General features: G+C 39.3%; 1 protein-coding gene across 3 annotated transcripts in view; it reads left to right on the plus strand.

The window, feature by feature from the left end:
• Positions 1-26,906, plus strand: part of LOC126263010 (EH domain-binding protein 1) — a 206,933-nt gene that overhangs the window by 69,311 nt on the left and 110,716 nt on the right. For all 3 annotated transcript variants that reach the window (XM_049959974.1, XM_049959975.1, XM_049959976.1), the window contains exons 8-10: positions 12,358-12,530; positions 18,221-18,396; positions 21,638-21,818. In XM_049959974.1, coding sequence (XP_049815931.1) covers positions 12,358-12,530; positions 18,221-18,396; positions 21,638-21,818 — 530 coding nt within the window. The remainder of the gene's footprint in view (positions 1-12,357; positions 12,531-18,220; positions 18,397-21,637; positions 21,819-26,906) is intronic.

Below are 26,906 nucleotides of genomic sequence, written 5' to 3' on the forward strand. Positions count from 1 at the left end.
TTTTCTGCTGGAATACTAAAAGATTTATGACAATGATGGCAGCAGTTTACTCGCACAATAGAACATAAATTGCTTGTCAATTGCAAGGAAACAACAAATTTCCGCAATGAACTCTGTGTTACTATGTTACAATGAAACTTCAATTTTGCATTCTCAGATTTTACATTTTTCGCAATTCTATGCCATAAATTCGTGGCCCCTGTGAAAAACCCATAAGATCTATACTAAAAATTAATTTTACATTTCTTCGTAGTAAGTTTTACTCAATTCTGTGTTCCTACTTGACTTCTCTCTTCACTTCATCCTGTTTTCTTCCTATTGACATTTGATGTGACTGGACAAGTTATAAGTGGCACAAAAGACCCACAGTTCGCACCATGGGTAGCACGCACAAGTCACCAAAGTGGCGTCAAATTGAAAGACTTGCACCCGGCAAACGGTCTACCCGACGAGAGGCCCTAGCCACATCACCATGGGTAGTGGTGGAGTTAAGGGCCATTGTGTAGAGGGGGTCAAGGTGAGAGAAGAAATAATGAAGTACCCTCGATTAGCATTGCCAACACAACTTCCAGTGTTTAGTTTCACCATGCAATGATGATGGATTGAGTACGTTTCACACTACTTTTTGCAGTAACTGACTTAATCATGACGTGGTGGCACTGCGAAGGCAACCAGGAATGAGGCTATCGATTTGTCGATCGCTATAGCATCAAGTTGATGTTTACGGATGCATTGGTGACAGGAGAATCTCGTTTGTAGCAAGAACTCTTTGAGTTAATATGTTATGTGGTTGTGCAATGTGCGAAATATTTGTGACAAGGAAGAATATGAATTTTATTGCTCATCATTTCACTTCCAGCAATTTAAGCTGTCCTCTTAGGTCCCTGCCTGACCACACACTAGGAAATCACCACACGTTCAGAAAAAAATAGTGAAGGACTTGTGACAAGGAACAGAATGAATTTTATTGCTGCTCATTTTACTCGCAGAAATGTGAGTTGCCCTCTTAGGTTTCTGCCTAAGACACACTCGGAAATTGTCACACAGTTGGAAATAAAGAGACAAATATTTTTTCACCCTTCATTGTCTAATGAGACAGAAATGCAGATGTCACAGCACTCATGTGCGGTCTGACATTATACTACTGAAGGAGAGGGTGCTCCATATGTGGACGAACTCTTTGAATTTGAAACTTGATTACAGCACCCTGTTTGTGACACACCAACATAGTTACATTACTTCCATGTTGCCTACTATAATTTGGAGTCCACTATTGGCAGAGGGTTGCAGCTTGCGTTTTTGAAGTGGGAAAGTGGACAGAATAATATGCATGACCTGTAATACCTCAACCAAGAGAACACAATAAAAATTTGGAGGCATTACTTTTCAGCACACCCTCTTATAATTGTTTTTCAGCAGTGCTTATGTGGTGAGGAGTGCAATGTTAATAAACTGTCTTTGAAATGGGGACTCAAAACATGACACTTAAAAAACCAGTACTTGGACTACTTCTGTTCTTGATTTATCCATTAACATTGTTAGTAGCTCATTTTGTGTATCTAAAGCAGCAATATTTGTTAATGATTTGAGCATATTGCTATGCTGGCTGGCGTGCTGTGGGTTGCCAAAGGCAATGATGCACATAAACTGTACAACTATTCACCATCACACCAAGCACAGCACCCCAAGCATGCATATCTGGAACTACAGGCTGGTTCACAGAGACCAATCGCAGCACCCACGTGAGATATACCTGGCACACATGCGCAGTAGATGGTAATAACGTGTGAAACACAAATAGAACCGTCTGATCTCTTGTAAAGTCGTTTGTTCTACCATGCGAAACACAAGGGGGACCATGTGACATATTGGAATGTCATTTATTGTAATTATTTATGTGAGCTCCAGGTTCCTATTTAATAAGAAAGTGTTTTTTTTATCATTATTTATTAAGTAATTTTTATTCTATTATGTAGGTTATTACTGTTCTGAATTAGACTCAACAGTTAGTTTTATATTATGACACTTGGTTACACAGGCATATGTATATTTATATTTACATTTTGCACGTGGTGGACTCACTTGTTTTTGGAGCTTTTTCCCTGCAGTGACAGTAAATCTTCAGATTAGGGCAGAACGACGACAAAAACGAAAAGCAAGATGATGAAGATGATGATGATGATGATGATGATGATGATGAGTTCGACCCTGGCTGTAAAGAAGGAACAAAGGCAGGGGATTGTATTGCTTATGAAAGAACTGAGGCTTGAAGATCTGCAAGAATTTCGGAACTTCGTGAGGATGGGCATGGCCTGTTTCAAGAAGCTGCTGTCTATGATAGAAGGTGGAATTAGCAAATGTGACACAGTCACGAGGCAGACTGTCTCAGCTTCTCAAAAGTAATAATTAAATCATATGTTCGTATGTTTTGTGATCATACCAACTTAGATCACTGATAAAATAACAGTACATGCCCTGTTGTGTTGCAGGCTGGTTGTAACGTTGTTTCTTGGCAGCTGGGGAATCTTTTAGAGTCTGGCTTTTAGCCACAGAATAGCTCAGCCCACCATTTTAAAAGTTGTTGTGGGTATATGCACTGCAATTTGCAACACTTCAAAGCGCCAATACTTAAAGGTGCACTTGTGTTATTTTTCCAAGTTTGGAAAATGGAATGCAATGTGCATTGTGCTACTCAGAGTTTTGCAGTCATCGTCTGTCGCACTGGGCGAAACTGCATGGACTTTCTCGCCATCGCTACCAGTTTCTCTTTTCTGACATGCTGAAATAAAGCAAGAGACGCAATCAAATCAAACATAAACTTTTGTAAGCTAAGGCATTAAAATACAAATCGAAAATCACCATATAATGTTACACGCATATCACTCAAAAAGAAACGATTGCCAGAATACCGTATTATGATATTGTGGGTCATATAGACACCTTTCCTCGCTGTATGCCTGATTTAAGATGCTCAACACCTCTTTGCTCCATTTCATTTTTATAATACGAAGTAATCAAAAAAAAAAAAAAATGCTTTCACAAATAGCTGGTATAAAGGAAAGTCTACTGGCAAAAAGAAAACATGTCTTTTTTCTGTATTTATGTAAACCTACTTACTAAAAAAAATGCAAAAAATCCCCAACATGAAAACTGAAGTTAGTACTAGCCACCGAACAATAAGCAAAATAACAAGCAGAAAGCACTGAGGTAGCCCCTTCTGCACATGGCGCGAGTTATTGCTACCTGGTGTGCATGCGCAGATTGACGGCAGTTTAGAACTGCTGTCTATTCTGGCACGTGGATAATGTGTCTGCTAATTTTTGAAGTTTCACCCGGTCTACAGCTAGATGGCTGTTGCGTTAGACCAGTACCGATTGCGGTGGATTGTCGTGTAATACTCACTTAATTAAGAAACAACCAACAGAAGTTATATGTTTAGTATTTATCATTTCTGGAAGGTTCTTGAAATACCTCATGTCAATAACATTAATATATTCTGGAGTATTCAAGTTCCTACAGAAACATTGCAAGGAAAGCAGGATTAGAAATTAATGAGAAGAAAACAGAGTACATGGTCAGGAGCAAGGCACCCAATAATGGTAGCCCACTGACAGTTGATCATCTCACATTTAAAAGAGTAGTCACCTTCATATATTTGGGAAGCATCATCAATGAACAGAAAAAATGGAAATTGAATTTAAAGCGAGGATAGTAGCAGGGAATAAAGCTCATTTTGGACTAAGAGATGTGTTATCCAGTATAGTTGTTTCCAGAAGCTTCAAACTTAGGCTATATCAGAGTGTAATTCTGCCAGTAGCTCTACATGTGTCAGAGAGCTTCACATTCAGGAAAGCAGATGAACAAAAATTACTAGTTTTTGAAAGGAAAATATTAACGAACATTTTTGGACCCAAGAGAGACCCAGAGACACAGGAGTGGAGAGTACTTCAAAACCAGGAACTGAAGGAGCTGTATCAGCAGGCTGATATTAGTCAAAGGATGAAGACGAGGAGACTGATGTGGGTCAGACATCTAATTATGTTGGAGGAGGAACGAGAAGAAGAAGGAGGAGGAGGAGGAGGAGGAGGAGTGTTCAATGTCTGTATAAATCACTGCATTCTCTGTCCAAGAGGTCATTTCTGTTCTGGTGATATGTTGGTGTCAGTGATAAATGTGCTATGTACTTCACTGGTGAACCTGCCTTCAGATTTGGACGTGATTGTGGTTTCAGTGCGACATTGTTTTGTGGAGATGCCGAGTACTTCAGGACATCTACTTCGCTGCGGCTCCAATTAGGCAACTTAACAGCCAATTCCTTCACAGGCAGAAACCAGAATACAAACAGTAGTTCATTCCAAAGGTCCGTATATTCAGGAGGTAGATTGATTTCAAAACAGTAGTGTCAACTATAAATCAGACATTCTTCAGTGTTTTCTGGAGAAGTTGGTCAGGGTCCGACGAAATAGCTGTAAGGATTAAACTGAATTGCCAAATGTTACACGTGGGATGACATCATGTGTTGTTCGGCAAGTATGTACTTTTGCTTTTACGGCACAGCCTAGAAGTGCTTTTAGAAGAGTGAAGAGAAGGTTAGCAACTAGGGAAAATTTGAGGCCTAACCAAAGAAAACATTTGGCGACATTCAGCAGCGAGTACACTTAGTGCAAGAACACCTGAAGAACATTGCCAAATACCATGGGGATCTACTCAGTAATACATAAAGAATGTTTTGGTCTCGTGCCAAATCATGAAGCTGAATATTACAGAAGCTGACAAAATCTCAAGTTTCACGAAAGGGATCACAGAAGACATGTACCACACTGTTCTGGTATATGCTGTCACAGCAACGAGGAATTCATTATGCAGTGCCAGAAAATTGAGGAAATGCAACAGGAAAGATTCGGACAAAAGAAGTATGATCAACTGCTGAATGTGTACCATGTGACACTTGTGGAAGATGATTATTAGCTCATCTCTCTCATTAACTAGGTAATAAGAGGAGAGATACAGCAATGTGGCAGCCACAAATTTTGGACCAAGGGCACAAAGAAGGTAGCCACAACTGCCGACCCTCATACATCAAGATGTAACAGAATAGTCAAAGAAGAGGTTTATCAATCTGTAGCCCCATTCTCCACCACCAGTGAAATTCGTCGAGAAGAAAGGACACGGCCAACTCATATTTATGCCGCAACCACTCCTCTGCCTAGTACGATGCCCTATAGAATGACAGACATTTGGAGAAGATATAATGAACATGATAAATATGTCCGTCTGATAGGAACGTGTATTGTGAGAATAACTATCTATGACAAAACACAGCCCCCCGAATTCATCATTTTGACAGACTGTAGTCATAATGTTAATGTTGGATGGGACTTCATGTAGGCATCACAAGCACTTGCTGTGCAAGATCAGAGCTTCCAGATTGATGAAGCCATCCGAACAAGCATGCATAACAAACTTTGCCATGGGTGGTTGTTTGCCATTGAAGGCATTATCACATCAATGAGATGAGTCCCAGTTGTCAATGGTGATTTACATCTGCATCTCCATACATACTACCCAAGCCACCATATGGTGTGTGATAGAGGGTACCTTATATTGGTGGTGGTGGTAGTTAGTGTTTAACGTCCCGTCGACAACGAGGTCATTAGAGACGGAGCACAAGCTCGGGTTAGGGAAGGATTGGGAAGGAAATCGGCCGTGCCCTTTCAAAGGAACCATCCTGGCATTTGCCTGAAACGATTTAGGGAAATCATGGAAAACCTAAATCAGGATGGCCGGAGACGGGATTGAACCGTCGTCCTCCCGAATGCGAGTCCAGTGTGCTAACCACTGCGCCACCTCGCTCGGTCCTTATATCAGTACTAGCCATTTCCTTTCCTGTTCCACTCGCATATTGAGCAAGGGATAAATGACTGTTTTATGCCTCAGTATGAGCCCTAAATCCTCATATTTTCATGGCCCTTGTGCAAAATGTGCATTGGCGGCAGTAGAATTGTCTTGCAATCAGCTTCAAATGCCAGTTGTCCCAATTTTCTCAGTGGTATTCACAAAAAGAACCTCATCTTCTCTCGAGAGACCCCACTGGAGTTCATGAAGTGTGTGTGTACTACTCATGTGTTTATCAAACCTACCAGTAACAAATCCAGCAACTTGCCTCAAATTGCTTCAGTGTCTTCCTGTAACCCAACCTGATGGGGATCTCAAACACTCTAACAGTACTCAAGAATGGTTTTCACTAGTGTTCTGTATGCACTAGTGTTCTGTATGCAGTCTCCTTGGCAAAACTTCTTCCAAAAACGCAGTGTTAAGCCCCAGATATTTGACACGACATATGTCAAGCAGTACGCTACTAATGCTGTATCCGAACATTATGGCTTTGTTTTTCCTACTCATCCACATTAACTTAAGTTATTCTACATTTTGAGCTAATTGCCGTTAATCACACCAACTAGAAAATTTGTCTAACTCGTCTTGTATCTTACAGTCGTGCATCAATGATACCTTCTCATATACTACGGCATCATCAGCAAACAGCTGCAGATTGCTGCTCACCCTGTCATTAGTTAATTTATGTATATAGAGAATAAGAGTGGTCCTAGCATACTGCCATGGAGCACTCCAAATGATACCCATATCTCTGCTGAACACTCGGCATTGAGATCATTGTACTGGGTTCTATTACTTAAGGAGTCTTAGAGCCACTTGTGCATCTGTGGACGTTCTCCATATGCTCATACCTTCATTAACACACTGCAGTGGGTCATCCTGTCAAATGCTTTCTGGAAATCCTGGAATATGGAATTTGCCTATTGCCTTCCATCCAGTGGTTCTCAGGATATCATTTATCATGTGAACAAAGGGCAAGCGGAGTTTTGCACGAGTGATGCTATCTAAATCCATGCTGATTTGTGGACAGAAGCTCTTCTGTCTCAAGGAAATTTTTCATGTTCGAATTGAGAATATGTTCAAGAATTCTGCAGCAGACTGATGATGATAATATTGGTGTGTAATTCCATGGGTATGTTCTTTTACTTTTCTTGTATACAGCAGTCACCTGAGCTTTTTTCTAGTCATGTAGCACTTGGCACTGGGTGGAAGATAGGCAGCAAATGTGAGCTTAGTAAGGGGCCATTGCAGAGAGTACTTTCTTAAAACCAAATTGGGATTCCATCCAGTCCTGGTGACTTATCTGTTTTCAGCTCTTTCAGTTACTTCTGTACACCACGGATGCCCATACCTATCTATTCCATATTGGAGCGTGTGTGATGCTCAGTGGTATGTGGGTACGTCCCTCTTATGTGAATGATTTCTTAAATGCGAGATTTAAAACATCAGTTTTTCTTTTGCTCTCTTCAACTGCCACACCAGACTAGTCAATGAGTGACTCGATAGAAATGTTCGATCAGCTTAGCAATTTTATGTAAGACTAGATTTTCTCGGATTCTCAGCAAGATCTTTTGCTAAGTACTTGTTTTGTAAATAAAACTGCCTTTTCCGGCTGCTGGTTACTTTATTTACCCCATACGCATTTCGCCTGCTCCTGTTCTAAGGCATCATCAGTGGGATCTATAACGATACAATTTTGTTAATTTTAGATTGTCAAACAGTTCACTTCACGGTTTTTTGTAAAAAAGGTAATTACTTACGATTTGCTGATTTGCTGATCTGCGTTTCCTCACATATGGTCTGGAGGTCACACTACCGCTTTTATCACTGCCATATAATCACATCTTTGTGTTCTTGTCTTCCACACACTGTTCACCTTGTTTCTCGCTCTTTTTTGCGGGGTGGACTATTGTTCTCTTGTCACTCGATACAACTATTCTGTCATACACTGTTTTTCACAATGTAAATATTGCGACTCCATTACAGGTTTCATCTTCTTTGGTATGTTTACCTATTTGTTGCCAACCTAATGAAGTATATGTTTGAGACTAACTTCTATTTATGATGTTTATACTGTGTGTGTGTGTGTGTGTGTGTGTGTGTGTGTGTGTGTGTGTGTGTGTGTGTGTGTGTGCGCGTGCGTGAGAGAGAGAGAGAGAGAGAGAGAGAGAGAGAGAGAGCACCGACGAGGTTGGTGTTTTTTTTTTTTTTTTTTGTGGGAGGTGTACTAGCTGTTAGCAAGTGGTTGAAAACTTTGGTAACAGCTGATTTGACTTTTTGTTTCAATATTCTGTGGAGGGGTTCATGAATGAGCGAGTGTAAAGATGATGAGTGCTATTATTATTATATTGGACAGTATTATTATATTAATACTTTTTGCAAACATTATTCTATTATTTTATCTATTTTTGTGGATAATGAATTGCTTGGCATGAGTGCTTGGCCATTCAACAGGATTTTTCTCCCTGCTTTGGTTTTCTGTATGTGGTAATTTTCCTGCATGGTTAGGGGGTGTTTTTTATTGTTGATTCTAATTATTTTCATGTCATCTTCTCTATTGGTTGGCTTGTGGTCATTTTCTCTTAGGTGCTCTGCAAATGTGGAGTGGTTTGTCCCATGTTTCCAGGCTGTCTTGTGTTCTTTGTATCTGACATCAGAAGGTCTTCCTGTTTAACCTATATATGTACCTTCACAAGTGTTACACCGTAGCTGATATATACCTGCTTTCTGGTATATGTCTCTGTTTTTTGTCAGTTTTGGGGTGTATTTTTGTATAGAATTGTCTGTTGTGTATGCTATGTTTATTCCCTGTCTTTTGAAAATGTTGGTGATTTTATGGGTGAGTTTGTGTTTGTATGTCATTGTGTACCATCTTGTGTTTTCTTTCATCTTTTTCTGATTATCCTGTGTAGTTGTTATGAGACTTCGTGTTTGTGTTTGGTTCTGTTGTGTTGTTGTCTGTGGTTTGGAGCTTTCTGCTTTTGTTTTATTTTTAATTACCACATACAGAAAACCAAAGCAGAGGGGAAAATACTGTTGAATGACCAAGTACACATGCCAAGCAATTCATTATTTACACTAATAGATAAAATAATAGAATAGCGTTCGCAGAAAGTATTAATATAATAATACTGTCCAATATAATAATAATAATAATAATAATAATAATAATAGAACCCAACATCTTTACACTCACTCATCCATGAACACCTCAGCTGTCACCAAAGTTTTCAACCACTCGCTAACAGCTAGTACACCCCCTGCCCTCCAAAAAAAAAAAAAAAAAAAAAAAAAAAATTCTTCGTTAGGTTGGCAACAAATAGGTAAACATACCAAAGAAGATGAAACCCGTAATGGAGTCACAATATCTACATTGTGAAAAACAGTGTACGATGAAATAGTTGTATCGAGTGACAAAAGAACAATAGTCCACCACAAAAAAAGAGTGAGAAACATGTTGAACAGTGTGTGGAAGGCGAGAACACAAAGATGTGATTAGATAGCAGTGATAAAAGTGATAGTGCGACCTCCAGACCAGATGTGAGGAAACTCAGATCAGCAAATCGTAATTAATTAATTTTTTTTTTCCAAAAAAAATTGTGAAGTGAACTGTTTAATAATCTAGAACTAACAAAACTATATCGTTATAGATCCCACTGATGATGCCTTGGAACAGGAGAAGGCGAAACGCGTATGAGATAAATAAAGTATCTAACAGCAGGAAAAGGCAGTTTTATTTATAAAACAAGTATATATATGGTTGCTGCAGAAGATGGCCACACAAACAAACTTGTTCTTTTGCTAAGGTTTGATTGTGGTAGTTTTTGTATGCCTTATACTTCAATCTTTTTACAGATGTACATATTTCTGCTAATTTTTGCTCTTAATGATTTTTACGTTCTGTTTTCAGTTGATATTGCAAGTGTGTCTGCCTCCTCAGCATTTTCTGTATTTTGTGACTAAACCATCATAGGTCTTTTCCATCTTTAGTCCACTTACTTGGCAAATCCTTCTCCAGGGCACAATGTACAATCTATTTAAACTTTCCTGTAATTCATCTCTGCTTGTCATATGGGAAGTAAGTGAAGTCTATTTATTTTTGAAGTAGGATGCTAACAACTGCTTATCTGCTGTTTCGAGCAAAATACTCTCCTGACATTCGTGGTGGATTTATTAACTTTAGTATGCATCGTCGTTATATCATGATCACTAACCCTGTCTCTATACTGACACTGTTGATAAGGTCAGGCTTGTTTGAAGCTATATGGTCTAAAATATTCATGTTGCATGTGGGCTGTCTAACTGGTTGCTCAAGACAATTTTTGGAAAAGTGTTCAAAAATACTTAACAAGACAGTCTATTTGTATCACTTGCAATGAGTCCATATACATCTCATCCTGCACTTGTTAAGTTAGTCAATTCCAATTTATATTGCATGATGATCCTGTTCCTACACTGATGTGGGTAGATTTTCTTTGTGCGATTATAAAACTGTGATGGTAGGATCAGGTGGCCGGTGACAACACCCTAATATTGACTTGAATTCACCTAGACTTGTTAAATGTGTCCAGATAACTTCTCAGTCAGGCCTCAGTACAAACAATATTTTTGTCAACTGCAGTGAACAATGCTCCTCCTGTGGCATCTAATCTGTCTTTCTGATATACCATCCAGGCCTCACTAAATATTTCAGAGCTTCCTACTTCAGTATATGTGAAGCTCTTGTAGATTTCAAAAAGCTGCTAGGCTTACCAAAGAAACCTACATGCCAGCGATAATCATAAGCATTGTTGTCAGTAAAGGAGAACTATTGGATCATAGTCACGAGCAACCCCAACTCATTCACAAAGGTAAGTGCATAGGGACAGTAAACAAGTCCAAGAAAGGCAGCTTAGTGTTAACCGGCAAAGTATTGTGCTCCATTAGCACTAAAGGCAGTGCAGGAGAGGAAGCCACTATTGAATTGCCAATATGGTCTGGACTAACAGATGAACAGCATAGGTGAGTGATAGCTGTTCTGCTACAATTTTCAGGTGCTTTCTAATCAGGAGTGGAGAAGAGACAGTCCAAGCAGCTCATGCCAAACACTGTATCAAAACTAGGGCTCATTCACCAATTAGCCATGACTTGTGTATAGGGTGTCACCAGCAGAACAGCAGGTAACCCAGGAGGAAGTGGAGAAGGTGCCACAAGTTAATATCATTGAACCTTCAGAAAGTGCTCAGTGCTCTCCTGTGGCCTTTGTGAAGGACAGCACATGGTGCTTCTTTGTCGACTACCATAGCCTGAATAAAATTACAGGGAAAGATGTTTATCCACTGTCTGGTGTTACATCCTATACCGCTTGAAAAGAGCTAAGTATTTCTCATTTATGGACATGAAGACAGACTACTGCCAAAATGAGGTTGATGTTGACTAGGAAAAGATTTTCATAACTCCTGTCAGTCTCTGACTTTAAAGTTATGCCATTTGGACTGTGTAATGCTTCAGCCACCTTTGAATCTGTGGTGGGCAGCCTGCTTAGAACTCCCCCCCCCCCCCCCCCAATACCCCCCCCCCCCCAATACCCCCCAGTCCCATATTGCTGTATGTCTGCATTCTTATAAGAAAGAGACATTATTGCCTGAAAAAGGACTGATCATTATAAGTGAAAAATTGTCATTTTTCCGAAGTATCAGTTTCTGTATTTTGTTCTGTTAGTCAGCTTCTATGCTATGCTGGGAAGAAATTGCAACTACATACAGCACTTTTCACATCCTTGTGATAACAATCTCCTGTTATTTACACAGCCTCCATCATATATTTGTTAGATCTTATTGATCTTACTACACTTCTTATGTTACATTGTTTCATAAGTGTTAATATGTGACAATTATGTTGTAAAGACTGCCCTTTGGTCTGAAACCATCAAGTATGATATACTTCAGCCCCATCTGTAATAAATAAATGTTATTTGTATTATGCGAATAGAGAAACATGAGAGAGAACACACATCAACCTGTCATTGGTGGTATCTTAAACTATAAGCTTTGTTTGTTACTTCCAGCCTAATAATTGACTCTGAAGTTTTGTTTTACATGACATCCATGAAACTACCAGTCAGAGTAATGGCCATAGGGACACTACCTACACCGACAACATCCAATATCCAGTAGTGATATTTTATTATTTGCCGTGCTCTATATTGTGTACATAAATGAAGAACAATTATTTTATGATCAATGGATTAATTTGAGTGAGTAGTCGATGTTATCTACTCTTTCCTCTCAGCCTAAACACCCATTAGTTCTGTCCTTGTTCATCTCCATATCTTCAAACTTCCTTCTTTTATTATTTGATAGTTCAGCTATGTATTTTAAAAATTGCATGTTAGTTTTTTCTGGCACATCAGTGTAATCTTTTTTTCTGATGTACATGTATTAGTGCCAAACATTAACAAGATTCTTTTTTTTTTTCCCCCAGGGTGAACGAAAATCTCCAAAACTCGCAGAAACCACTCCAGGCCAAGACCTATTGGAATGGTGCAAGGAGGTAACCCAAGATTATCCTGGAGTGAAAGTGACCAATCTAACAACGTCTTGGAGGAATGGCATGGCCTTCTGTGCTGTTATACATCATTTCCGTCCAGATCTTATGTTAGTCCAGATTATTGTAATTTTTTATTTAATTATGTATATGATGAATGAATGACTATTAAGCACTCTTTTGGGATCCCATGTAATTTCACTTAAGTTCTTTGTCTCTTAATATTATGAAATTATAGTTTTACTGTTTGACTGAAATATTCTCGCTCACTTTAGCTAGCTATTTAAAAATGTTATAAGGTAAAGTGATGGGTTAAAACTCCATGCTGGACTATCTTAACACCACAAACATTGGCCTCTCCTAATGAATGAATTTTCAGCTGTCATCTATATTGTGGTCCAGTGAGATACTGAAAGCTTGAACCTTGTGCTGCTTACTTCCTGCCGTGGTAGGAAGCATATGAGTGAGTAATTCTGATGGCTTAGTTAGATGGCCACTGACTGTGAGGGCTAGCTGCCCATGTTTGTCTTGGCACAGTCCGAAGTTTGTGTTTGTTATTCACTTGAGTTAGATTCAAGGTGCAGTACATTACTGTATTTACTCGAATCTAAGCCGCACCTGAAAAATGACTCGAAATCAAGGAAACAAAATTTTCCCGAATCTAAGCCGCACCTGAAATTTGAGACTCGAAATTCAAGGGGAGAGAAAAGTTTTAGGCCGCACTTCCAAATCGAAACAAAGTTGGTCCATTGTAATATGAGACACAATTTAGGTTAAATGAATGACGATACAGCTGTAGTAGTTTGGTTCGAGTCGTAAGCTTAGCAGTTAAGCTTTACCAGGTAGCCGTTGTTATGCGTCAGGCGCTCAGTCCGTATTTATACGGGTACCCTTCCTTTTTCACGTGCTTCGTCTGGTTTGAATTGATTGCTTATTTTTCTTTGATCTGACAAGTGCAGTTCTCTTCGTTATAGGTATTTTCCGTCACTCAGAGCTGAAAATGTATTACTGTACTGTGTCATGCATTGTTTGTCGCATTCTGAAAATGAGGGTTTACGGCCTGTAGCCGCTCGCGGCATGGCTTGCTTTTGTGCACGCTACCGCCGCTTACAATTAAAAAAAACAAAGAGAGGAATCGTCTCATTAGCGAAACAATGGCAAGAGACTGCTATTCGTTGCTACTTACACTGCTGCTTTCTTTGATAATGATCAACAAGAACCAAATAATAGACTGCGTATGATAGAAGATGTTCTGAACGAGAATTTAGCGAAAATTTTTTCCGTTTGAAAATCTTTGCAGACGCCTCTTTAGTACATTACATTATGCACAGAAATTAGAGTCATCTTAGATTTAAAAATTTAATCAATTGCCGTGCTTCATTTCTGACTGTATCACTTTTAGGCATAAGAATAATACGAATATAAACATGACATGGTATGTATATTCTTCCGCGTCTGCTGTTGTCTCACTCTAGTTTCGTAGTTTACTAGGCGGACAGGATTTAAATGAGATAGCAGCAAACACGAAAGAATACATGGCAAAATGTTTATATTCGTATTATTCTTATGGTGAAGAGAATACTGCATGTGATTCACAATTCATAAAAGTTCCTATTAGCAACCATTTCTTCTCACAGTTAGGAAAAAATTCAGAAAGCAGAGCTGGCCATATTGACAAACATCCCAAACAGTCTTGCCAGTCGGATTTTCGTAGTACATTGAAATGCTGCTACATTCGAAGAGGAACAATACGGAATTTGTATTTACTTCATTGGATAATGTATGAAAATGCAGTGGTCGAAACTCGGGGCGGAGAAAAAAAAGCTCGTCTTCCACCTCTTCTTCTTCTTTTTTTTATTTATTTATTTATTTATTTTTTTTTTAATTTACTGACGCAGAGGTTTTGGTGCTAGTATTTGTCTTTGTGCCTGCGAAGCATGCCTGCGTAGCGCTACATATATTCGACGACAGAAGTTAGTTGTGGCGGCACCTACCAACATTTTTCAGAACTTCCGCTTACTTTGCACTCGATTCTATGCCGCAGGCGGTTTTTTGGATTACAAAAACCAGAAAAAAAGTGCGGCTTAGATTCGAGTAAATACGGTAGCTTTGAGGGATGAAATAGTGAAGGCAGCAGAGAATCAAGTAGGTAAAAAGACAAGGGCTAGTAGAAATCCTTGGGTAACAGGAGAAATATTGAATTTAACTGATGAAAGAAGAAAATATAAAAATGCAGTAAATGAAGCAGGCAAAAAGTAATACAAACATCTCAAAAATGAGATCAACAGGAAGTGCAAAATGGCTCAGCAGGGGTGGCTAGAGGACAGATGTAAGGATGTAGAGGCTTGTCTCACTAGGGGTAAGATAGATACTGCCTACAGGAAAATTAGAGACCTTTTGAGAAACCATGTATGAATATCAAGAGCTCAGATGGAAACTCAGTTCTTAGCAAAGAAGGGAAAGCAGAAAGGTGGAATGAATATATTGAGGGTCTATACAAGGGCGATGTATTTGAGGACAATGTTACGGAAATGGAAGAGGGTGTAGGTGAAGATAAAATGGGAGATATGATACTGCGTGAAGAGTCTGACAGAGCACTGAAAGACCTAATTCGGAACAAGGCCTCAGGAGTAGACAACATTCCATTAGAACTACTGACAGCCTTGGGATAGCCAGCCCTGACGAAACTCTACCATCTGGTGAGCAAGATGTATGAGACAGGTGAAATACCCTCAGACTTCAAGAAGAATATAATAATTTCAATCCCAAAGAAAGCAGGTGTTGACAGATGTGAAAATTATCAAACTATCAGTTTAATACGTCACAGATGCAAAATACTATTGGGAATTCTTTACAGACAAATGGAAAAACTGGTTGAAGCCAACCTCGGGGAAGATAAGTTTGTATTCCGTAGAAATGTTGGAACACGTGAGGCAGTACTGACCCTACGACTTATCTTAGAAGAAAGATTAAGGAAAGGCAAACCTATGTTTCTAGCATTTTTAGACTAAGAGAAAGCTTTTTGACAATGTTGACTTGAATACTCTTTCAAATTCCTGAAGGGAGCGAAAAGCTATTTACAATTTGTACAGAAACCAGATGGCAGTTTTAAGAGTTGAGGGGCATGAACGGGAAGCAGTGGTTGGGAAGCGAGTGAGACATGGCTGTAACCTATCCCTGATGTTATTCAGTCTGTATATTGAGCAAGCAGTAAAGGAAACTAAAGAAAAATTCGGAGCAGGAATTAAAATCCATAGAGAAGAAATAAAAACTTTGAGGTTTGCCAATGACATTGTAATTCTGTCAGAGACGGAAAGAACCTGGAAGAGCAGTTGGACAAAATGGATGGTGTCTTGATGGGAGGATATAAGATGAACATCAACTAAAGCAAAATAATGGAATGTAGTCAAATTAAGTCGGATGATGCTGAGGGAATTAGATTAGGAAATGACACTCTTAAAGTAGTAAAGGAGTTTTGCTATTTGGGGAGGAAAATAACTGATGATGGTCGAAGTAGAGAAGATACAAAATGTTGACTGGCAATGGCAAGGAAAGCGTTTCTGAAGAAGAGAAATTTGTTAACATTGAGTATAGATTTAAGTGTCAGGAAATCGTTGCTGAAAGTATTTGTACGGAGTGTAGCCATTTATGGAAGTGTAGCATGGACAGTAAATAGTTTGGACAAGAAGAGAATAGAAGCTTTTGAAAGGTGGTGCTACAGAAGAATGCTGAAGATTAGATGGGTAGATCACATAACTAATGAGGAGGTATCGAATAGAATTGGGGAGAAGAGAAATTTGTGGCACAACTTGACTAGAAGAAGGGATTGGTTGGTAGGACATGTTGTGAGGCATCAAGGGATCACCAATTTAGTATTAGAGGGAAGTATGGAGGGTAAAAATAGTAGAGAGAGACCAAGAGATGAATACACTAAGCAGATTCAGAAGGATGTAGGTTGCAGTAGGTACTGAGAGATGAAGCTTGTACAGGATCGAGTAGCATGGAGAGCTGCATTAAACCAGTCTCTGGACTGAAGACCACAACAACAATGACAATGAGTAACACTTATTTTGGTGTCCCAAAAGTTGCAAATGTAGTAGGTTTTGCTGGTGAAACTGCTTTTTTCAAATCTTGATGATGAAATGAAAATAGAACGAGAGAGGACATCCTTGAAACCTTTGTAGGAAAACTAGCAGTCACCCAACAGTACTTAGAACTGTTAATGCAATTTGTTGTTCAGGATGGGTTAGAAATAAAGTAGTATTCATAAACGTATCGAGTGAGTTAATAATGGGCACCACTGCTCTCAACTTAAGTTTACTTTTGCACATAAGCTAGCAAAGTATGCAACTATAAAATTTTTGACCACCTCCTCTTGAATTGAAGGCACTAATAGACAATGAAAATAGGTCTAAACACAAATTGAAATCGTTTTTGCTTGACAACTACTATTACTCTACAGAGAACTTTCAAACTATACTTGATTATTTCATTGAAATTTAGATTAACAAAAGTAAAACAGTTGTGTGAATATTTTTGCATTCAGAAACCACCTTTCCAATTACACATCATAGTTAAATGAATATGCCCCATGAAATATTCATATTACTAAAGTAAACAAAATCTCACATGTATAGTACACAGAGATAGCTATGTGGGTTGTGTCTCTGTTGGAACAGAAGTATAAATATATGTGAATAATATATCTAAAAACAAAGATGATGTAACTTACCAAACGAAAGCGCTGGCGTGTTGATAGACACACAAACAAACACAAACATAGACACAAAATTCAAGCTTTTGCAACCAACAGTTGCTTCATCAGGAAAGGGGGAAGGAGAGGGAAAGACGAAAGGATGTGGGTTTTAAGGGAGAGGGTAAGGAGTCATTCCAATCCCGGGAGCGGAAAGACTTACCTTAGGGGAGAAAAAAGGACAGGTATACACTCGCGCACCCACACAAATATCCATCCGCACATATCCATCCGCACATACACAGACACAAGCAGACATTTGTAAAGGCAAAGAGTTTGGGCAGAGATGTCAGTCGAGGCAGAAGTACAGAGGCAAAGATGTTGTTGAATGACAGGTGAGGTATGAGCGGCGGCAGCTTGAAATTAGCGGAGGTTGAGGCATGGTGGGTAACGGGAAGAGAGGATATACTGAAGGGCAAGTTCCCATCTCTCGGAGTTCTGACAGATTGGTGTTAGTGGGAAGTATCCAGATAACCCGGACGGTGCAACACTGTGCCAAGATGTGCTGGCCGTGCACCAAGGCATGTTTAGCCACAGGGTGATCCTCATTACCAGGCCTCAATCTTCGCTAATTTCAAGTTGCCGCCACTCATACCTCACCTGTCATTCAACAACATCTTTGGCTCTGCACTTCCGCCTCGACTGACATCTCTGCCCAAACTCTTTGTCTTTAAATATGTCTGCTTGTGTCTGTATATGTGTGGATGAATATGTGTATGTGTGCGAGTGTATACCTGTCCTTTTTTCCCCTAAGGTAAGTCTTTCCGCTCCCGGGATTGGAATGACTCCTTACCCTCTCCCTTAAAACCCACATCCTTTCATCTTTACCTCTCCTTCCATCTTTCCTGATGAAGCAACCGTTGGTTGCGAAAGCTTGAATTTTGTGTCTATGTTTGTGTTTGTTTGTGTGTCTATCAGCATGCCAGCGCTTTAGTTTGGTAAGTTACATCATCTTTGTTTTTAGATATATTTTTCCCGTGTGGAATGTTTCCCTCTATTATATATGTGAATAATAATTTTGCTGATAATTTTTTTTCTTTTTTGCAGAGAATTTGATTCACTCTCCACTCATGATGTGAAAGGAAATTGTAAGAAAGCATTTGAGGCTGGTGAAGCCCTGGGAATACCAAAGGTGATTGAACCAGGAGACATGGATTTGTTAACAGTGCCAGACAAGTTGGCAGTAATGACATATTTATATCAGTTGAGGGCCCATTTCACAGGTACATTAGTGCTATAATGAGTTGTGATTGTTGTCTGTTCAGTACTTTACATTGTCTTTACTTTTTATTAAATTTATATGTGAAATTTTGTTAGTAAGATTGAGAATTGTGTTTGATATACCCAACTACCTACTTTAATATCATGAAATTGGAAGATTGATACTCACCATATAGAGGAGATGTTGAGATGCTGATGGGCACAACAAAAAGGCAGCTGTACATTTGAGCTTTCAGCCAAAAGGCCTCCTTCTTAAGTAGGAACAAACACACACACACACACACACACACACACACACACACACACACACACACACACAAACCTGTCTCTGGCTGCTGAGGCCAAACCATGTACAGCAACTGTGCCTAACAGAAAAGTAGTCTGTGGGTGATGGGGGTGAGGAGGAGGCTGGAGCAGAGAGTTTTTCCCGACATGTTTATATATTTTTACACATTTTTTATCCTTACCCATGATTTATTGCTTCTTCCTTTTGCACCAATAAAGAAAAGTTTCCTATGCCCAGTTAGAACACAGTCCCGTATACTGTTCCTCCATTGTTGTATAGTTGATTGAATAAATGCCCTGACCAGCAAATTACCCACCTCCAACTGCAAACCCTCTTTGCAAGATGACTTTTATCTGTTCAGATTCTGCCATTCCATATTCCTCAAGAATCCCATCCTGTAAATCTGTGTAAATCAGGCCCAAACCTCTTGTAACACCTCCTCACCATCCATAAAATTCTCCCACTCTACAATTCCAAATTCCTGCATCCAATCTCTCGCAGTGAAACTCTCCTCCTAGGAACTAGGGCAGCATGCACACCACCACCCCAAAAAGCTCTCCAGCCTCTTCACCTCCTACTCCTACCTTGGACTACTACTATCCACTACCTCTGCAACAGCCTCCAAACCTCCCTCACATCCCCTCATAACCAACAAACCCTGCCTCACAGACCTACTACATTTACCACACCCTCAGGAAATCCAGGAAAAATGAGGGAATTTTTTCATGTGGGAGAAACCTGCAATTTTTTTAAATTTCCAGGCATTTCTCATTGTTTTAATTTTCAGTTAATTTTCTGTAATTTTGACTGATAACTGACACTCTAACAAAGAATTTTACTTTGGCCCGCTACTATGGAATAATACTGCAGCAATATAACATAAACAAGAGAATAACACCAAAATAAAACTTAGGTTGCAAAGAAAATGTGCCATTTACAAGCAACAGAACATAGTGCACACACACAACAGTAAAATGTGTCAAAGGCTTTTGGACGACGACTATGCAACGCTTCGTAACAACAAACTGCTTTAATGTTCTTGATGTCTCAACTGTTTACATTTATAACAGGTTGTGAGAAAATATTGTGAATAGTGGTTTGAGAAGCATTACTTTCTAAGTAAATTTCCTTTCATGCAAGATGAATTATGTTGTGGGAGGAAGTGCATTGACTAAATCATGGAGCATTTGACTCTCATTCAAATCTTAACATTTGGAGGACCAGACACTTAAAAAAAAAATTGGACCCAGAAGATCAGCCATTATCTAAAATTTTACTGGCACATTTGTGTTTGATATATTTTAAAGGGTAACACACACTATAAAAGGCCAAACTACAAGGTTAGGTTTGTATAGTTATTTCAGTCCTTTCACAGATCACAAATTATGTAATAATGATGGCAAAAAGTATAATAATCCTTAAAAGTGTGACGTGAGCACTTGAACAGTTTCAAATATAATTGGCTTTTCTACAGAAAAGTTGAAGTGCTCGATGGAACATGTTTTCAGGCAGGTAATCCATGAAACTTTCAGTGCACAGCAGTGAAAGTTATAATTAAGTTTGCCAGAAATATTCAGCTGCCATGCTCTTTGGATCCTGCTTAACCACACCCTCCAAAATAAATAAATAAAAAAAAAAATTGACGAGAATATTGTATGCGAAAGTTTAACTTTTCTTGTACCTACACTGTATATAAAGTAACTTAAACCAAAACTTTTCCTATTTGTGTGTTTGCGCTGCTTAACAGTGATGTTGCTACTGGCTGACTACATCACATCCCTTCGCTCTGAATATTTGCTGTCATTGAGTGATGTGATCCCATGACATGAGCTACGACTGGCTGACGAAAGCACATCACTCAGAGAAATCTCGATTTGAGTGTTTCAGAAGCTGCCATGCTGTATTTGTTGAAATTGGTACTGATGTATTTGATGAAATTGGTACTGATACTTTCATAATACAATAATGTGCAGTGTACACATAGCCACGCATGAAAGATCTTCCCACAATGTGTTGTTTGTTTTTTTGATAGATTTCATTTCTTGAAGTGCCAGGGAGCTGTAGGCTGGTACATAAAACCACTACCATTCAAAGCACTGATAAGTTTTACAGTTCCAGTGGAAAATATATTGGCACCTAATACAGAAAAAAATGTACTTTCACGTGGGAAAAAGTGGATTTTTACCCAAGGGGTGGGACAAGGGGGAGGGGGGGATGCTTATACATCCTCATACATAATTCAGAACCTCAACAAACCTGAAACACAGTTGTCAGTGTTTCATCCAAGAGCCTTATTCCCACAAAAATATCAGTCCTTTCCAAAGGCCTTACGTTTTGCCCCCACTCCTAAATTCAATCATGCTGGACTTGTTGAATACCTTCTCTTCTCCTCCCAGTTCCTACAGTGGAAACACTTTGTCACCACCAAACCCACCAATCAGACTGAACCAAAAGCCAATGTTGGACCCTGCCTGACCTCCACCAAACAGTGATCCACCCCCACGGCCCCCAGATCATCCCCCCCCCCCCCCCCCTATTAACATTCCAGAATTCCTTGACCTCAAACCCTGCTTGGTCATATGTGTTTGTATATTATGCGTGGGTGAAATGTATGTGTTTTCTACTTTAGTAGAAGGCCTTTTGGCTGAAAACTCAAATGTATAGCAACCTTTTTGTTGTGCCTTTCTGCAGCTCACTGTCTCCTCTATATGGTGAGCAATAATCTATACTTTTGATAATGTTTTTGTTATTCCATCCTGGATTTTGTATTGTTTGATTTTCCACTACTAACTTTGTTTTATAACAAGAGCATGAAAATGGAGAATAATACGAAATTTCTAAATATATTTGCTGCAGTGTGAAATTTGTTAAATTACTAGTCATTAAGTTTGATTGGTGTGCTCAGAGATGGTACAGAGTAAATGTATTATTTTCATTATAACTCTCCTGCAAACAAGGCCATGAACTGGAAGTGCAGCAAATTGGGAAAACAACTGATGAATCTTCATACATGGTTGGCCGTTTCAATACGGATACTGACACGGATGTCACAGTCCAGCTGTTTGGCCAAGAAATTATGAATCTCCGCAAGCGGGAAACAGCAGAGCGAAATCAGCAGAACAGGTCTTCGTACAGGAGGTGAGAATGTTGGATTGTCATTCGCATCATCAGAGGTGAATTTCCTGCAACTGATGTGTTGTTGAAATTTATCGTAACTGATGGTGATGCATGCACTAGTGTGGGCACTTGTGTGTGTGTGTGTGTGTGTGTGTGTGTGTGTGTGTGTCACATGCACAGTGTTGGCAGCTCCGCATTCAGTATTTCCGTTTTGGTGTCCTACTACTGCACAGTTATAACAAGTGTCAATTCATTTACCCTCTCGCAGTTAGGGCCATCTTCAGACAGCAGTTTCAGAAGAGCTTGCACCAGGGTAAACAGAATTAACATTTCACTGGGATTGAAATCAACTTCTTGCTCAGTTCCAACTGTGGCTTGCAGGGGTCTCTGATTACTTAGGAGACTGGATAGGGCTGTCAATATTCAGTCAAGATGCATTTAAACCACTTTTGGCAAGTAAAAATGGTGACATTTGTATGTAAGTGACCTTCCAGCAGTGTACTCAAATTAATAAATAGGCAAACTGTTAAAAACTAGAAAAAATAGTTGTCACTGTATCCCTGTATGTTTTCTCTGAATAATTACAATCAAAACCTGATTCCAGATTTAAGTTCCTCAGTACATCAGAAATCTGTTTATTACAGCCTCCTCTCTCTTGTAGTTTTTATTAAGTGGTTAATTTGCAACTGATATTTAAGTAAGCCAGACATAAAATAAACAGCTCTAAGATATATTCACCTGTGGGTTGATCATTAGGAAAGAATCCAAAATCTGTAATTAGATGAATAGATTAACAATTAATAAGTTTCTCTTTCTTCGTTGGAGGTCACACATGGGTACATCCCGCCACATGACAAGTGTGGAAAGTGTCATTGTCTTACACAGGCCACACTGGTGTTACACAAGCAGCCATTTGCTTTCTTTTGATTCAGGTAACATTATGAGAGATCTTTAGATGATGACAAAGTTCCTCCACAAATTGAGAGATTGTAACCACTATTCACTGGCACTTCTTTTGAAGGTGCTATTAAATATCATCTTGCCTTGCTCTGCAGCTAATACTCATGTTAGCACAAACTTCCAAATCTATGCCTTGTCAAATATTTTATACCCGGTGAGGCACTGTAGCAATGTGTTTGCAAGCCTTTGCATACCTCGCAAGCTTGACATATGCATATAAACACAAACAAGGTACATAGTTCCAGCATGAAATTTTTACTCTACAGCAGAATGTGTGCTGATGTGAAAGTTCCTGGCAGGTTAATGCTGTGTGCCACACCAAGACTCGAAATTTGGGTGTTTCACAGGCAAGTTTTCTACCATCTGAGCTACCCAAGCATAACTAACGACCCATCATAACAGCTTTACTTATGCCAGTACCTTGTCTTCTACCTTCCACATCAGCGCACACTCCCCTGCAGAGTGAAAATTTCATCCTGAAAACATCCCCCAGGTTGTAGCTAAGCCATATCCTTTCTTCCAGGAGTGCTAGTCTTGAACTTTTGCGGGAGAGCTACTGTGAAGTTAGGAATTTAGGAGAAAAGGTACTGATGGAAGTAAAGCTGCGAGGATGGGTCGTGAGTCACACTTAGGTAGCTCAGTCACTAGAGCACTTGCCTGTGAAAGGCAAAGATGCCGAGTGTGAGTCTTGTTTTGGCACACAGTTCTAATTTGCCAGGAAGCTTCAAGGTACATAGTTCACCGTGCTTCATTTGCTTACTTGTATTCTTCTACAGTACACGATCAACAATTATTATATTTGTGATGTTGAAAGCAGGTATGGCTACAGCACAGACACAAGGCTGCAGAACCATACATAACATGGGAAAGATGGATGCCACCTAATTGGAAAAAGTAGACAAACTTTGTAGAAAACAGAGACAGTTATGTGAGCTTAAAGAGCTCAGATGGAAAGCCGGTACTAAGCAAAGTAGGGAAAACAGAAAGGTACAAGGAATATATAGAAATACTGTGAAAGGGTAATGTACATGAACGAAGTAAATGAAGATCAAATGGAAAATGTGATACTGCAAGAGAATTTGACAGAGCACTGTTTCGTTGCTCTTTCGGATTCTTCTCGGAGTATTAAAAAGAAAGAAAAAAAGAATCCTGCTAAATAGATGACATTCCCTCAGAAATACTGATATCCTTGGGAGAGCCAGTCTTCACAAAACGAATCCACTTGATGTGCAGGATACAGAAGAGAGACAAAAAAAACTCTGATTTCAAAAATAGTGTAATAATTTTAATTCTAAAACGGCCAGGTGCTGACAAATATATTACTGAACTACCAATTTAGTAAGTCACAGTTGCAAAATACTGACACAGTTTATTTACAGAAAAAATGAAAACTGATAGGAGCCAATCTCGGGGTTAATCAGTTTGGGTTCCAAAGAAATTTAGGAATATGCATGGCAATGTTGACCCAGTGACTTACCTTAAGAGATAACTTAAAGAAAGATAAACTTTCATTTATAGCGTTTGTAGGTTTAGAGAAAGCTTTTCACAATGCTGAATGGACTAGATTCATTGAATTCAGAAGCTAGCAGAGATAAAATGAGTGAGTGAAAGGTTATCCGCAACTTACACAGAAACCATATTGCAGTAGTTTAGAAGGGAGTGAGACATGGTTGCAGGTTTCTGTTTTGAGCAAGTAGTAAGAGGAACCAAGGAGAATACTGGAAAGGGAATTAGTGTGCAGGGAGAAGTAATCAAAACATTTAGATTTGCTGCTGATACTGAGATTCTATAAAGATACAACAAAGGACTTGCAAGATCAGTTGAGTGGAATGAGTAATGCGTTAGAGATGATAAACAGAACATCAAGCAAAAGGAAAATAACAGTATTAGAATGCAGCCAAATTAAAGTGGGTGATGCTCAGGGAATTGTATAAGGAAATCAGACGCTCAAAGTTCTTGATAAGTTTTACTATTTTGGTAGAACAATAAATGATGATAGCCAAGTTAGAGAGGATATAAAATGTAGGTTGGCAGTAGCAAGAAAAACTTCCCTGAAGGTTTGTGCCTGGGATGTAATCCCGTATACAATGAAGTGTGGACACTGATGGTTCGGACAAGAGTAGAATAGATTTGAAATTTGGTGCTATAGAAGAAAGCTTGAACATTAGATATGTTGATGAAATAACTAAGCAGGGGGTACTAAATCTCATTGGGGGAAAAAGACGTTCGTGGCACAACTTGACTAAAAGAATGGACTGGTTGGTAGGGCACATCCTGGGCATCAAGAAATCATCAATTTGGTAATGGAGACAATATGGGTGGTAAAAATTGTAGAGGGAGACCAAGACTCGAATACAGTAAGGAGGTTCAGGTGGATATAGTTTGGGGGAAAAAATCCATGGAGGTGGATGGCTGTTGAGATGAATAAGTTGTTGGTGTGCAGTATCAGGAGTAAGTTCCATATCTAGTGAGGGAACTTTGTGCATGACATTTTTGATGCCTGAGATGCCAAATTAGTGGCCAAGTTGATGTTGATGTGCACGGAAAATGTTGTAAATCTATCATAACAAAAAGTTCTAAGCATAGCATATTATAAGGTCAATAAATTTGTTTATTTTATTAATAAATGTACCATTCTCTGTTGCACGTTGTGCACTTCCATAGAATGCCACAGCTCCAAAGTAAATTAGAATTTGCAGTGAGTGCGCTCAGATTCTCTCTTAACAGAGATAAAGGAAGTTCTGTGAAAGCCATTATAATTTGAAAAAATTGATAGTTACAAAGACTGCCCTTTCATCGCTTTTGAGTGGTCAGAATGTTTGGTGTCAGGTAAACATGATTGAAATGAAGCTTACACATTATTTGATATACCTGCAGTAACATTGCGTGGGGTACTGATTTGTGTTTAAAAATAAAATTTTTTCTGTTAATGGATAGTGTCTTGATATTCTTTTGAGAGACATGCTCACTAATCTACATTCGTTTATTTCTGGATCATAAAATGAAATAAACAATCAGAAATAAAGTTTCCTATAGTCACTCACTGCAAATTTTCTATTTGGTTCAGTTGCCACTTCCATTGTATTGTCCTTGCTCAGGTACACCTTATGGGGATGTAGTGCACAACAGTTACTACAACTATTCCCAGAGACTTGGGCTGTTCAAAAGATAACACCAACACCCACAACCAAAGAGACCCAGAAGGTCCTGTTGAAAAATCATCGAAAATAATAATAAAATGCAGTAGCTTTTGTGCAGATAGGTTCTGATTTCTTTCCTCGAGTTGTAATTAAGAAACTTTGACATTTTGCCTTTCGGTTCCTAGCACAGCCAACCCCATAGTTTTATCAATTAAAGTAAGGGTCAGATACCTCACAGGTCAGATACCTCACAAAGTTGGTAATATTTGGTATAGTGTCCCTCATTCAGGTTTCAGGGGCACCAAAAGCTTGATGAGAGTTGCTAGAAGTGACTCACTCTTTCTCATTAAAGAACTTACAACCACTAGTGTCCAGTCCTCTTACAACTACTTCATTGTGAGCTAAAAATGGTGCATGGTGGTTGAAAAGTGACAGGTCAACCAGGAAATAGTGAAATAGTTCACAAATAATGAGCACTCCCCCACTGGGTTCACAGTTCTTTAGTGAGTTCATTGTGGTGCACATGGGGGCCCCAAGCTGGCTACATTCCCTTCACCATGCCCCTCCCTCCCTATCATCACTCCTTCCTTGCTGCTCCCTCCTTCTCTTGTGGTGCTCTGATTTATGTCAACCTGGCTATCAACCTAATTCCCTGTATTGCTTGCAATTTTGTTCCTCCTGCCTGTTCGCTATTTTTGTCATTTATGTCCCTGCATGAGGCTTGACCCCCACTTCTAAATTTTCTGTTTTTAGTGTGAGCCATTTGGAGAAGAATTCCCTCCCTGGTATCTACAGTGTGGTTCCTCTCTCCCCTTCTTTCCCCACCTTAGCCTCCTCCATCCCACTAGGTCACCAGCACGTGTAGCCAGCTCATGACAACGCAGGGATCACACCACTGCTACCTGAGCTGTTCCTTCTATGTGTATGCCAAGGAATGGTTGCTTGTCTTCCTGGAGCATCGGAATGCGTGGCTACAGCCGCCGTGCCAGGCAGGCCTTGCTGTGGCTGG

This window comes from Schistocerca nitens, chromosome 6, assembly GCF_023898315.1.
Source record: "Schistocerca nitens isolate TAMUIC-IGC-003100 chromosome 6, iqSchNite1.1, whole genome shotgun sequence".
NCBI classification, from domain to species: Eukaryota; Metazoa; Arthropoda; class Insecta; order Orthoptera; family Acrididae; genus Schistocerca; species Schistocerca nitens.